The 15,720-nt window shown below is 25.2% G+C and overlaps 1 protein-coding gene across 1 annotated transcript in view; it reads right to left on the bottom strand.

Moving 5' to 3' along the window:
* LOC101240789 (TBC1 domain family member 13) overlaps positions 1-15,720 on the bottom strand; it is a 46,571-nt gene that overhangs the window by 26,977 nt on the left and 3,874 nt on the right. Inside the window, exons 2-11 of the mRNA XM_065790743.1 lie at positions 11,699-11,772; positions 11,539-11,579; positions 6,543-6,604; positions 6,376-6,454; positions 6,086-6,168; positions 4,833-4,897; positions 4,485-4,579; positions 4,139-4,207; positions 3,573-3,632; positions 3,421-3,487 (exon numbers count right to left, since the gene is read on the bottom strand). Of these exons, the coding sequence (XP_065646815.1) occupies positions 3,421-3,487; positions 3,573-3,632; positions 4,139-4,207; positions 4,485-4,579; positions 4,833-4,897; positions 6,086-6,168; positions 6,376-6,454; positions 6,543-6,604; positions 11,539-11,579; positions 11,699-11,772 (695 nt within the window). The remainder of the gene's footprint in view (positions 1-3,420; positions 3,488-3,572; positions 3,633-4,138; positions 4,208-4,484; positions 4,580-4,832; positions 4,898-6,085; positions 6,169-6,375; positions 6,455-6,542; positions 6,605-11,538; positions 11,580-11,698; positions 11,773-15,720) is intronic.

Here is a 15,720-nt window from a genome sequence, read left to right as displayed (position 1 = left end):
ATTTTAAGTTGTCAACCATTTTCGACTCATTTTGAATTTAAATACTATACCTTTCAACTGATAAAATTTTTAAACATTTTTAAGATTATTTTCAGTAAGTAATTTAATTTTCAGTCTTTGGTTTAATTGTACATTATCAAATACTTTTTTTAAAACCAATTGTATTCCTTTTTTGATATTTTGTATGATATTGTTATTACTCTAGGTTCCTAATACAAGGGTAGGTGGGTAGTAGGTGATCTGATGCCATGTTACAATATAAATATTTTTTATAAAAATTCCAATTTATAAATCCAAAATAATATTTTTTACACAACACACATAAAACTATTTAATCCTAGTGTGGCCTGCGGTCGAATGCACATTTTCTGAATGCACAGCTGTTTTATTCTAATTTCAAAAAAATTTTTTAATATGTTGATATAAGTTTTATACTTCAGTGAGAAATAAACCAAAAGCTTATTTTTGACAAATCGAGATTTACTAAGATCGGCGATTTTTAAAACCTGGTTACACTGAAAACTTTTGTTTTAATTGGTGGCTGAAAAAATTATTTTCTAGTTTTTAAGGCTGATTTTTACTGAATTTTTTTTTAGTTATGAGATATAATCTCATAAAATATACACTACTTTTAAAAGATAAAATACATAAAAGATACAATCTCTCATTAGAGCTAACAATCTCACATTAAAGTTAACAATCTCTCATTAAAGCTAACAATCTCTCATTAAAGCTAACAATCTCTCATTAAAGCTAACAATCTCTCATTAAAGCTAACAATCTCTCATTAAAGCTAACAATCTCTCATTAAAGCTAACAATCTCTCATTAAAGCTAACAATCTCTCATTAAAGCTAACAATCTCTTATTAAAGCTAACAATTTCTCATTAAAGCTAACAATTTCTCATTAAAGCTAATAATCTCTCATTAAAGCTAACAATCTCTTATTAAAGCTAACAATCTCTCATTAAAGCTAACAATCTCTTATTAAAGCTAACAATCTCTCATTAAAGCTAACAATCTCTCATTAAAGCTAACAATCTCTCATTAAAGCTAACAATCTCTTATTAAAGCTAACAATCTCTCATTAAAGCTAACAATCTCTTATTAAAGCTAACAATCTCTCATTAAAGCTAACAATTTCTCATTAAAGCTAATAATCTCTCATTAAAGCTAACAATCTCTTATTAAAGCTAACAATCTCTCATTAAAGCTAACAATCTCTTATTAAAGCTAACAATCTCTCATTAAAGCTAACAATTTCTCATTAAAGTTAACAATCTCTCATTAAAGCTAACAATCTCTCATTAAAGCTAACAATCTCTTATTAAAGCTAACAATCTCTCATTAAAGCTAACAATCTCTTATTAAAGCTAACAATCTCTCATTAAAGCTAACAATTTCTCATTAAAGCTAACAATCTCTCATTAAAGCTAACAATCTCTCATTAAAGCTAACAATCTCTCATTAAAGCTAACAACCTCTTATTAAAGCTAACAATCTCTCATTAAAGCTAACAATCTCTCATTAAAGCTAACAATCTCTCATTAAAGCTAACAATCTCTCATTAAAGCTAACAATCTCTCATTAAAGCTAACAATCTCTCATTAAAGCTAACAATCTCTCATTAAAGCTAACAATCTCTCATTAAAGCTAACAATCTCTCATTAAAGCTAACAATCTCTCATTAAAGCTAACAATCTCTCATTAAAGCTAACAATCTCTTATTAAAGCTAACAATCTCTCATTAAAGCTAACAATCTCTCATTAAAGCTAACAATCTCTCATTAAAGCTAACAATCTCTTATTAAAGCTAACAATCTCTCATTAAAGCTAACAATCTCTCATTAAAGCTAACAATCTCTTATTAAAGCTAACAATCTCTCATTAAAGCTAACAATCTCTCATTAAAGCTAACAATCTCTCATTAAAGCTAACAATCTCTTATTAAAGCTAACAATCTCTCATTAAAGCTAACAATTTCTCATTAAAGCTAACAATCTCTCATTAAAGCTAACAATCTCTCATTAAAGCTAACAATCTCTCATTAAAGCTAACAATCTCTCATTAAAGCTAACAATCTCTCATTAAAGCTAACAATCTCTCATTAAAGCTAACAATTTCTCATTAAAGTTAACAATCTCTTATTAAAGCTAACAATCTCTCATTAAAGCTAACAATCTCTTATTAAAGCTAACAATCTCTCATTAAAGCTAACAATCTCTTATTAAAGCTAACAATCTCTTATTAAAGCTAACAATTTCTCATTAAAGCTAACAATCTCTCATTAAAGCTAACAATCTCTCATTAAAGCTAACAATCTCTCATTAAAGCTAACAATCTCTCATTAAAGCTAACAATATCTCATTAAAGCTAACAATCTCTTATTAAAGCTAACAATCTCTCATTAAAGCTAACAATCTCTTATTAAAGCTAACAATCTCTCATTAAAGCTAATAATTTCTCATTAAAGCTAACAATCTCTCATTAAAGCTAACAATCTCTCATTAAAGCTAACAATCTCTCATTAAAGCTAACAATCTCTCATTAAAGCTAACAATCTCTCATTAAAGCTAACAATCTCTTATTAAAGCTAACAATCTCTCATTAAAGCTAACAATCTCTTATTAAAGCTAACAATTTCTCATTAAATTAACAATTATTAAATCACAAAAAGTCAGCTTTAAGATAGCTAAAAGAAAAACAAGGATCATTGAGATAAAACTTACAGAAAGATCAGAACATAATCAGAGCCACCTAAACTAGAAAGAAGAGAAATCAAGCACACGCTAGATTCAGAGACAGAGATACTAATCTAAAACTACAGGTAAATAGTAACTATTTTCAAGTTGACTAACAGGATGAGAAATAGTGTAAGGAAAAGGTATTGAGAGTTTTACTAGCAACATGGGTTGTTAGTTTAGAGCAAAGTCACTATTAAGGCATTAAAGTCATTGAAAATTAATGACAATTAAAGATAATGACAATTACATATAGAGCCTAAACAATTTTAGCAGAAAGCACATTAAAAAGAGAGTAGCCCTCAGTAAAAAAGTAACCCTTGGTAAGAGAGTAGCCCTCAGTGGGAGAGTAGCCCTCAGTAAAATCAAAAAGAAAAGAAAAGTAATAGAGTAATGAACTAAAAGATTTAGATTATTGTCTAGCGATTTCGATATGTCGTAAATATTATGATAGTTCATAAGATTTAAAGTTCTTGTTAAAATGGTGAATGCTCAGTGTTGTTTGATCAAAATAGTGAATGTTCAGTGTTGTTTGATCAAAATGGTGAATGTTCAGTGTTGTTTGATCAAAATGGTGAATGTTCAGTGCTGTTTGATTTAAAAATGAAAAGCTATTTTAATTAAAAATGCATTGACATTTATTTAAAAGATTTTAAAACATATTTTATTATAAACTAACCTTGCCAGTTTAAATCTGGATCTGAAGCAAATGTGTAGTAAAGTGGACCAATTATTTCATTCATACCCTACATTATAACATTTGAACAAAGAAAAATTTAATTTTTTTCTTAAAGTATAGTTTATTTACTTTTTATTTTAAAATTAAGATACCTGAACATATGCCAAACCAGGGTTAAGTTTAGCATAAATAAATAAAATACGTTCAACAACCTAAAGTAACAATAAAAGTGTAAAATATTGAAATATTTATTCAAAATTAAATTCAAGCAGTTCAAAGCAAGTGAAATTAAAACCCCTTCCCACTTATATAATCAGTTTAACACTACTATGTGAATATTATTTTAAATAACCTGTTATGATTACAATTGTTTTTTTTTTCAACACATCACTCTTAATTTTATAAAAAGAAACAAGCTAAAATTGATATTACCAGGGGGTTTAAAGGGTTTAGGTTTTAAATTAAAGATATCTCACATCAAAGAACTTAAAAAAAGGTTAAAAAAAATATGAACATAACTAAAGTGAAGCTAACTTTGTTTGAATTCAAATTTGTCATTAACACCTATTCAATTACACTTTTTAATTTCAGTCTTTTTAAATTACATCCTCTTACTTGCTATGGTGGTGTCGCTATGGTGGTGTTGCTAAAGCTGTCAGCATTGTTCTTATTTTAAAGATAATTATAATGTAAAGAAAAACATCATATAAACTTTCACCTGCCAATGTGCTTCTTTACCATCCTCTAATGTTGTGTAATCTTCCTCTCTGTATTTCTTAATGATTGCCTGTAAAAAAAGGTTATACTACACAAAATGAGTAAACAGATGGTATTTATTTTACATTTATATAGTCATTTATTTGGTTTTTTGGTAAATTTACACAAGTACAACTATGATATACATTTTTACTTAAGATGAATTCTTCTTGTATACTTAAACAAGAACAACTTTGATGTATATTTTTACTTAAGATAAATAATAAGATGCCTTACTTAGCTGTTCTTGTATACAAAAAACAACTATGATGATTTTATTTAAGATGTACAATTAAAAGATGTGTTACATTTCTAAGACCACCCTTTGTAGTTCCAATTACTGAGGTTTCTAAGATTGCTTGATCTACTCTTTTTGTCAATGTTTCACAAGGTCCAATCTCATCTTATAATTAAAAACAATTAATAAAATTAATGTAAATAAGTATAGATTATGTTAACAATAATAATAATAATTAATAATATAAAACAAATTAAATAAAAACATGTTATATAATAATATAATTTTATAATACTTTCGTAACATAAAATTAATTTAAATTTTTTAAATTTTAGATTAAATATAATAAAAATAAACAAAAAGAAATACTGAAAAATATAAACTAACCAACAAAATACTAAAAAATTAAATAATTTACCTATCAAGGTATAAATAGAATAAGAAGTTTCTTGTTGAAAAAACGATATGTCAGGACACAATCGTCTAAATAATATTAGTTATCATTAATATATATATATATATATATATATATATATATATATATATATATATATATATATATATATATATATGTATACATATATATATATGTATATATATATATATATATATATATATATATATATATATATATATATATATATATATATATATATATATATAAATAAAACAATTTAGTAGACTCGTAACATTTTAAACTGTAACAATTTATTGTACACTTACCATATTCGAGCACAATAATGTTTGAAAAAATACAATAATTTTTATGTACTTAGCTCAATTTGACCAAATTTTGTACTTAACACTTGTGTGCATAATGCCATCGATATATATATATATATATATATATATATATATATATATATATATATATATATATAAATAGTGTGTAATTTCATTGCGCAACTATTTTTCTTAATTTTGATTCAATAAATCAATGCAAGAATACATTAATAATAAGGTGGTTTTAGGCAAGAATTCAGCTGCGAATCAGGCTATTTGTCAGTTGATGTATGTACCGATGCCGCCAGCAGCAGGCTATTTCAGTATGACATCACACTGCTCACCTAAATCAAAAGTATAAGATATATATATAACTTAAATTGCTTGTTTAGATTAACACTCTGACGTCACACTGAAATAGCCTGCTAAAGAAATATGCGCACATAGTACAAGCACAATAGCTAGTATATTATAAGCATTATAGTACAAGCACAGTTATAGTATAAGCACATTAGTACAGATATAAGTAATAGCTATATAACAATTTTAAATTTATTTCAAGATCACATACAGATTAAAAGATTACTCTAAAAAACATTTAAAAAAAATAATAATAATAAATAAAATAACTGATTTCACATGATAAATTGTGATTGCACAAACACAGCTGTGAGAAATTTAAAGTGTGAGTCTTACTTTACATGTGTAAATATACTGTGACTATACTTTATTGATTTTTCATTTAAAATTTTAGATGAAATGAAAAAAATAAAAACAAGAAAAAATAATTCCAGGAAATGAGTACAAGAGACAAATGTTTAGAAAACGATACAAAAATTCTTGATGTATATGAAACATTTTTTATTATTTTTATACATGGAATATTTTATATAATACTTTCTGAACTGAAAAAAATTTTTATGGTATATTTGTGATCTAAATCCTTACCTCACATCTTTATCAATTTGCAACAAAACTTCATTATCTTTAAAATAGGTTTTCCATTGACTTCCCTGGCACATATTGAGGGGCTTAATGTAAAAGAAAACAAAACTTTATATTTAATGCAAAACTAATATAAATGTGTTTTAATAAATTATACAGAGTATTATGAATTAAAAACTAGCTCAAGTGAGGCAATACTCTTTTCATTAATAAGTGAGGCAATACTCTTTTTATTAATAAGTGAGGCAATACTCTTTTCATTAATAATATATACCAAATAAAAAAAAGCTCACATGGTCTGATACATTATTTTCTTTGTTTGAGTGGTCAGGATGAGCAACTATTTCTTTTACATAGTTTTTGTAAACTAGTCTAGATTTAAAGGTTATTTCACAAGAATTTGCCAAAATGAATAGATTGAATACAAACTATAAAATCTAATACAAAAAATATTACATACCTATGTTTTGATAACTCCATTTTTCTATCGCTTTTTTTAAGGGGCAAATATTCTAGCAATATCTAACAAAAAATTATTTAAAATTATGACTAAAATTACAAATTAAGTCATTAATTATTATTACAATTGATAATTTTAGAACAAAAAAGAAAGTTGTCTTATTGACAACCTTTTAATAAATATTTAACACCAAAAATTACATATATTAATTATGTGTGTATATATCATACATAATTAATATATGTAATTAATTATGTATGATATATACATTAATTATGTGTGTATATATCATAGATTATTCTGGTATTATTTAAAATATCCGGAAAATTTTTTCATTATAATATCCAGAAAAAATCTGGAAAAATATTTTTAAAACATATCTGGAAAAATTTGGAAATAAAAACGCTTTTTGTGTATTTAAGAATATCTCATGTGCTTATATAAGAATATCTCATGAAAATTTTTTGCAGGTATTCTTTTATATAAAAGAAAAGTATTTCAATGCTTGTTTGAATAAACTTTATAAATTAAATTAAACTAGATTTTTAGGTGAAGTAGTCAAAATAATTAAAGTGATCTCTAAGTGGTGAGTGTTTATCAAAAGTATTTATCAAAACATAAGCAATAAACTTTTTAATAAATAATTTTTAATGCCATTTTTTTTTCTCGAAGGTAAATTTTGATTTTAAGACCATTTTTTTTCTTGAAGGTAAGTTCTTTTTTTTTTAATTTAATAAAATTACATAAATATTGCAGAAATATATGGCAAAACAATAAATGTTTTTTTATTAATATCTCAATAAATAAATTGATTCTGTAATTTTAATTAACACAAAACTTATCTTATAATTTAAATACTTACATTCTTTTTTTAATAGGTTAGGTGAATAAAAAGCAACTGCTTTTACTCAGTGTTTTTCGAGTAATTGCTCAGCTTAACGCAAATTTTTTGAGTAATTGCTCAGCTTAACGCAAATTTTTTGCAATTTGGCTCATATATTTTAATTCACGTAAAGCTGAGCAATTACACCAATTTGTCTCGGCACTTGGGAATCCCTTTATTAATAAAAATACCCATACAATAAAGAAAAAATTATTTGTAAAAATAATGCCTTACCAAAGTAAAATATAGTATCAAGTAATTGATGAACAATACCTTTACTGTTTTAATTACTTGATGACAAGAAAATATTTTTAACTTGTATTTCCAGAAAATTATTTGGGATATCCAGAAAAAAATTTTCCATATATATAGTTAACTTAATGAACTTACAAATGAACTCCAAAATCTTAATAAACTTCCAAATGATCTTTCACTCTTTACTAGTTATCAAAATTATTATACTTTTAATCAGCTAAAATAACTTTCCTACTTAACAGTTCAATAACAGTAATGTTGATGATACAAGTATAGCTCTCAATCGATTGTAAATATATATAGACATGAAAAATATTAATTCTTTGCTATAAAAGTTATTTCTTTCTTTTTTATTTGAACATTTAAACTAGTGAAGCAATCACTAGTTTAAAATTTTGATGAAATAACTTTTATAAATTAAATTAAATTTTGATGAATTAACTTTTATCTTTAATTTGACATTTATCTCTGATATATTACAAAATCAGCATTATCATAAATCTAATTAAAGAAACAAAAAGAACCATTTTTCCAACTGTTTTTTAATAATGCCAACAGTTTGAGGGTCACATAGAATGACATCAGAAATCTTTTGAATATCCATTTAGAAATCTCATATCCTGATAGAATAAAAATATCTTTTAACTAATTTTTTATATCAAGAATTTGCAATAAAACATACAGACTTCCATAAATATTTAAAAACCTTAATTCAATATTCATTAAACCCAATGATAAAAATGAAGTACTATTGTAATTCCTTTTTATCATTACAATGGCACTTCATTTTTATCATATCTTAAACTTTCTCTAAACGATGACAAGGCTTTTAGCGCTAACAGCATTCCAACCTTTATTCTTAAACTTCTTTCTAATGATATTTCTCCAGAACTTTCTTATATATTTAATCTCTCTTTCATTTCAAGTTTATTCACTAATATTTTAAAATCTGCATCTATGATACCAATCTATAAACTTGACTGCAATAACTGCAGACCAATATCACTATTATCTAATATCAGCAAAAATCTTAAAAAAATTATATATTCCCATAGGTACCATTTTTTAACAGTTCTCAGTTTTTATATGACCCCCAGTTTGGATTTCGCTTAAACCACGCCACTTCCATTACTGAAATAATAATTTCAAATATGATCTTATAAGCATTACTGAAATTATTATTGTGAAGCAATTGACAATCACTCTTTTGCTTGTACATTAATCTCCCAAAAGCTCAAGATATGGTTGACTACAAGATTCTATAAAACAACTAATTCAGTAATCATTTTGTGAAATCAATCATTAATGAAAATTGGAAGTTTTCTTTCAAATCATATTACCAGTTTAAAATGTCAATCAGGCTTTCACATAATATTTAACATATTTTCAAAATTTAAAAATGCGTTGAAAAAACTTACCTTGACTTAACTAAATTTAAAAAAAAAAAAAGAAATCATAACAAAAGAGAAAATAAAAAAACTAAAATAAATATGAACACAAAAAACAAAAACATAACTCAGCTAGTATAAAACTCAACAAACTAAAACACTAAGTTTATTCCAATCATGTTTTTAATTACGTTAGGAATAATAAACTTCAAATCTTTTATCTTTACTAATGTTTATATAATATTATGGAAAACCAGTTTCTATGTAAATAGATGGTAGTAAATAACTATGCGTTAAAAACCATTTCATACTTCATGTTTAAACATTTATATGATTTTTTTTTTTTAATTTTATTTTAAAAGATTAGCATTTACCATAAAAAATACATAATTATATAAATAAAAAGAATTATATATAATATTCATTAATAATTTATATAAAAAATTGTTAGCATTCTTTTGATACTTCATTAAAAAGTGTTTCAATAATATAAAAGCATTAAAGATCAAACTTATTTAACTGTAACGGCTTTCAAAAACATTTTTTATTTAAATTTTTTAAATCTTTTTAAGTGCATTAACTTTAATGATTCTTATATAAAGTTAAAGATACTTTTCTTGGACTCGTTGTCTAAGAAAGTAATTGTTTACAAAAACAAAATAATATTTTATCTTTTAATAATGTTTATTGTAAAAAATGCATACTTATATAATAAAGTTAAAAAAATTATGTATAATTTTCAATGATACTTTAAAGAAAATCATTATCGTTAATTTGTTACTTTTCTTAAATGCATTTCCCTAATATAAAAACATTAGTAAAGATAAAAGTTTTGATGTCATTTATTTCTCTAAGATATAATTTATAACCTTTTTCATTCTGCACATTTTAAAAATGAAATAGCTGCGATCAAATTATCGAAGCAAAATATTATTTGCCTGGTCATATAATGGCGTGCGATTGCAGGTTTTCCTGTGAAAGCCTGCCAATTATTTCTCATTGTAACTAATCAATACCAGTTATTAAAAAAAAAGATTATATATAAATAGCCTTTTATTAGTGTCTTAGCTATTAAATGTGTGCAACTTCTGATTCTGTCACAGTTTAAAATTGTATTTTGCCTATTAATATTCATAATTTTGCTTTCATAGTTCAGGCCTTTTAAAGTATCATGCTGCCGGCATTTTATGTATGCGTAAAGCTATTTTACATACACCTAAAGCGTAATTTTCATTAAGCAAATTTTTATCATTTTTTAACTTTTAAATTAGTCAATAAGCGGTAAGATAAAAGAAATAATAAATTTTATAAAAAAAAAAATTAACAATTATTTAAAAAAATTTGTTACAAAAGTTTGAATGGCAATTATGTTGGACATAAGCGCTATTTACTAATGAAATAAATTCAGATAAAATTAAAAACTGAGAAAACTAAATCTCTATAAGCTAACTATTTTGTCAAAATATTTAGTAGCAGAAAATAAAATTGTTTATAGTTAATGACAACTTTTTTTAATATACAAAGTTATTAATAGGAAAAAAAGTTCTATAGAACTTCTATAATTTTTTGAAACATATGGCCTATAGAAATTCTATAGAATTTCTGTAGAATCTCTGTTAATTTTTATAGAGCTTTTTTTTCTATAGAAAAAAAATTTTTATAACAATTTCTATAGAAATTATTAGACATTCAAATTAAAGTTAATTATTGGGTTGAACTTAATTGTCAAATTTATTTAAAAATATTACTAAATATTATTCAATATTTAACTTTTATTCAGTCCTAATAAAAAGCTTATTTTTATCGCAATTATTGATTATTTTTAGTTGCAAAGCCACAATTAGAAATTCAAGAAACAATAATTTAAAAAAATGTAACATTTTAATTTATTTATACTAATGCTGAGAAAAGAAAGAGATTTGTTTATATAAAACATTTTTTAAAATGTAATATTAAACTTAATTATTTAATATAAAAAAAAACAGTCCTTAATAGTAATAGTAATATTTAACTCGTTTTGCGGTAATTAATATTACAGTAATTTAAAAATTTCCTTAAAAATAAAAAAACAAAGAGAATTTCATGACATCAATAAATTCATATTAGGTTAATGGATTCAGCATTTTTTATTTAAAATAAGGCCTGTAGTTGATTTTGATTTGAATTGATCACACCTAGAGGATCACAAACAAAACAACAATCTACTTAAATTAACATTCAGATTAGTAATAACTCTTCATCAAAAATTTTAAAATGTAAAAAATCCAGTAAAACTTTATTTTCCTCACAATAAAGCTTGTCAAATATTGTAGAAAAATAAGATGAAATTTTAAAAAATTTATAATAAAAATATTAAAAATCCCTCCCTTTTGTAACCATCTGTTGAACAACTCTCAAATAAATTATTAGAAATAGCCTTATAAAATCTATAAAATTTGTACTATAAAACAGCAAAATGTATTAAACTTACTTTCCATGATAAAGATCTCAAAGAGGGATGATCAGGTATTCCTGCAAAAAATAGTTATTCTTAAAATAAAATAACTTTTAAGAAAGATGCTAAAATCAGTAAAAAGTTTAAAAAAAAACAACTTGATCGATGCTCGAGTAAATATAAAAACAATTCTAACCTTCAAAACAGAGTGTTTTGAACTTTAACAAATCAATAATGGGATCAGCAAGTATTTCATTGAACTGACTAATTCTAAACTTAATAAAACTTAACTTAATAAACTAATTCAAAATTATTAATAGCATTAATAGATGATACATTATAAATACAAATGTGTAAACAATGCAATGTTTTATGAATTAAATTTGTTATATTAGAAGAAAATAGAAAACTTTGTATTATTTTAAACAATTTGATTTACACTCATTTGTATGCAATTTTTTTACACTATTTTTTTCTTCGAACTAATTCACTCCCTGCTGCAAGCAACCACTATTAAGTTAGGAGTTACAAGAAAACGAAAGTGTTAAAGAGCAAAGAAACCAGGGCTGTGGAGTCGGAGTTGCTAAACAAAATTGAAACTCAAAATGAACTTTTTAGATATTTGGCAAAAAAAAATTTTCTTATTATCGTGTAATATTTCTTTTAAGAATTCAAAGAATTTATTAAAAATTTTGCTTTTGAGTCGGAGTCGTACTCTGAAATTTCAATGAGTGGAGTTGGAGTCTGTACTTTTTTTTCAAGACTCCACACCCCTGAAAGAACAGTTGACAAAAAACTTGAAAAGCTGTATGTTTTATTAGTCAGGAAAACATAGAAAAGGGAGAGAGTTCCAAAGAATTGATGCGCAAGGAATAAAAATGAATAAAAAAGGAATAAAAGTTTTAAAAGCATGAAGGGACAAATACATTTAAAAAATTCAACTTTGCTGTATGAAAAGTCAACCAAGAATGAGTTTTGATTGATAAAACTCGAGACAATAGCTCATTTGAACAGCAACCATGATAGTATATGCAGAAAACAGAAAGAGATCCAACTCAAGGAGAGGGTTGCCATCAATATAGAAATGTCAACAACATTGCAATAGCTGTTATGCAGTAAACAGAGTTTTGTTGGAGTTAAAATTCACAAGCTACTGCAAGCTCCAAGCTGTTACAAAAGAGGGACCAGAAAAGAGAAGACTTTTTGTCAAGAAATGAGCATAAGTTGAGTTGTCAACAAATACAGTCATTAATGTAGATAAAAAACAATATAGGACCATCAATAGGACCTAGCAGTACCCCAGAAGTTATGGAAATGAAGAAGAGGCTGGCCTTCAAGATTTCAATATGGATTTAGATCTCAAGAAGATCTTAATCTGTATTGAAAGAGTGAGTTATTAGGTTCAAGATAATATGTTAAAAATTTCTTGATTAAAGACTCAAAGATCTTGGTAATATAAGAACGAAGACCGATTGGACGATAGATAGAGGGTCAGAATGTTTCCCAGAGTTTTAAAAAATTGGAACCAAAGATTCCATTTTCCAGCAAGCAGGAAATCAAAATTCAATGAACTATTTATTAAGTAGTTAGAGAGAATTTAGAAATAATATGTTCATGTTCATTTTACCTTTGTTAATGACAGTGTTAAGGACTTTCCAAAAATCTCTAAAACCTAATCTCTGAAATAAGGTACGCTTTTAGTAAACTGGGGATAATAATGGTTAACATTAGACAGTACCTTTTTACATTGATTTCTGGTAATAATAAAATATGCTTGCTTTCAAAAAGCTGTTTTTCAAAAAGGTGAAACCTACAAGAAAAAAAGCTTTCATACTAGCCTGGATCCAAGAGGTGTATTTATTAGCAGGGACAAAAGCCATCAGCCCAAGAATTGTCAGGATGATAATCACAAAAAGAATCTCAATCAGGTGTATGGTAATAGTAAGAAGTGCGATAATAAGAGTGTCTGAAGAAGAAACAAGAAATGAAAGATTTATAGAGATCATTGCATAGTTGGATCCACCTAAAGAAGAACAAGAAGAAACTGAACAAAAACTCTGGTCAAAGACAAGACACAAATCAATGAGTGAAGGTAAAGATTAGGGTAGTAATTAGGAAAATGAATCACAAAGTTAACTATCTGAGTAAGAGATTGAGAAATACAGAAGTTATGAGCTTAAGTGCCAGGAGGAGGGTCAGTGGTGTTAGAGAATAGCCATTCATTGTAATGAACATTGAAAAGTCACTAATAACAATAATATTGGCAGAGCGAAAAAGAGAAAGCAATTTTTCAATTTTGATTAGAAATTATATCTAAAAGAGTGCACTCTTGAGAAAAAGGAGAATATTAAAGAACAATGATAAAGGCAAAGAAAAAGCTGAATTCAATTTAATCTCACAAAGAGCAAGAAAGTCTAATGAATTTTGCTAGAGGTAATATTCAACTAATAGAAAGTTACATTAAAGATCACAAACAATTGTAAAAGATAGATTAAAACAGTTAGGAGTGGTGGTAATGGCTCTGCTATTTAACCCAGTTTTAACAAATACCTCCTTATGTGGCCTTGAAAATGCACATTCAGCCTCTCTGGGAGCTACCACATAGTTTAGGAACCATATTAACGACATGTCTCAGAACCATTAACTGAGTTTTAAAGTTTGCTAGGAGGTAATATATAGAGTTGCAAAGACCTATCAAGAAGCCAAAAGCAAAAATCTATGCGTAAAATCAAGAAGAACCAGCATTCATCATCTTAGGCAGGAAACACACACATATGTATATATATATATATATATATATATATATATATATATATATATATATATATATATATATATATATATATATATATATATATATATATATATACACACATATATTTACACAAATATATGTATATAAATATATATATATAGATATATATATATGTATATATATATAAACATATTTATACACATATAAATATATGTATAATATATATTATATATATATATATAATTTATATATATATATATTTTTTTTTTTAACATTTTTATAAAGTTTATATATATATATATATATATATATATATATATATATATATATATATATATATATATATATATATATATATATAAACATATTTATACACATATAAATATATGTATAATATATATTATATATATATATATAATTTATATATATATATATATATATTTTTTTTTAACATTTTTATAAAGTTTATATATATATATATATATATATATATATATATATATATATATATATATATATATATATATAAATATATATATATATATAATATGTATATATATAATATGTATATATATATAAACATATTTATACTCATATATATATATATAATATATATTATATATATATAAATTTATATATATATATATATATATTTTTTTAAACATCTTCGCTTCCAACAAGGCTGCAAGCAAACACTAATTAGAGTTGGAAGTTACTGGAAGAGAAAAGATGAAGATTGTAGAGCAAGATAACGATTGACAGAGGACTTAAAGGGTTGCAAATTATATGAATCAGGAAAGCAAGATGAAGGAAGCGAATTCCAAAGAACTGATGTTTGAGGAAAAAAACTAGACAAGTAAAAGTGCACTTGGAGCACTTAGGAACAGTCACAGAAAAAGGATCAATTAAGTCTTAATTGAATGACGAGTGACACGAGAATGAATTATAGAAGATACCACAAGAGACGCAAGCTCTTTAGACCAGTGCCTATTATAGTTTTATATTTGTAAAGAAGAGATAGAGAAGCAACATTATAACAATGTGGCAATGGTTGGAGGTTGGCTGCAAGACTAGGTCCAACTATGTTTACAATGCATATTTGCACCTTGTTTAAAAGAGAAAGAGCATCATTAGAAGATCCACCCCAGATATGGCATTGGTATTCCATACAAGGCCGGGTTTGAGATTTATAGAGATAGAGAATAGAATCCTGAGTAAGAAAGTGTCAAACTCAATAAAGAGATGCAACCTTAGCAGATGCTAGTTTTGCAATGGATTTGATATGTGATTTCCAAGAAAGATCAGAAGTAAGAGTTAATTCTAGAAGAAGGGTAGATGACTCATTGAGTACATTACCATTCATAAATATAGGAAGATCTAAATAATTGTGATAACAATTGGCTGAAAAAAATTGAGTTTTATCTGAATTAAAGTTCACTAGCGACTGTGAGCCCCATGCTGTA

This window comes from Hydra vulgaris, chromosome 02 (assembly GCF_038396675.1).
Source record: "Hydra vulgaris chromosome 02, alternate assembly HydraT2T_AEP".
NCBI lineage: Eukaryota > Metazoa > Cnidaria > Hydrozoa > Anthoathecata > Hydridae > Hydra > Hydra vulgaris.
Note: the sequence above shows the minus strand (reverse complement) of the source record. Positions and strands in the feature narration are given on the sequence as shown.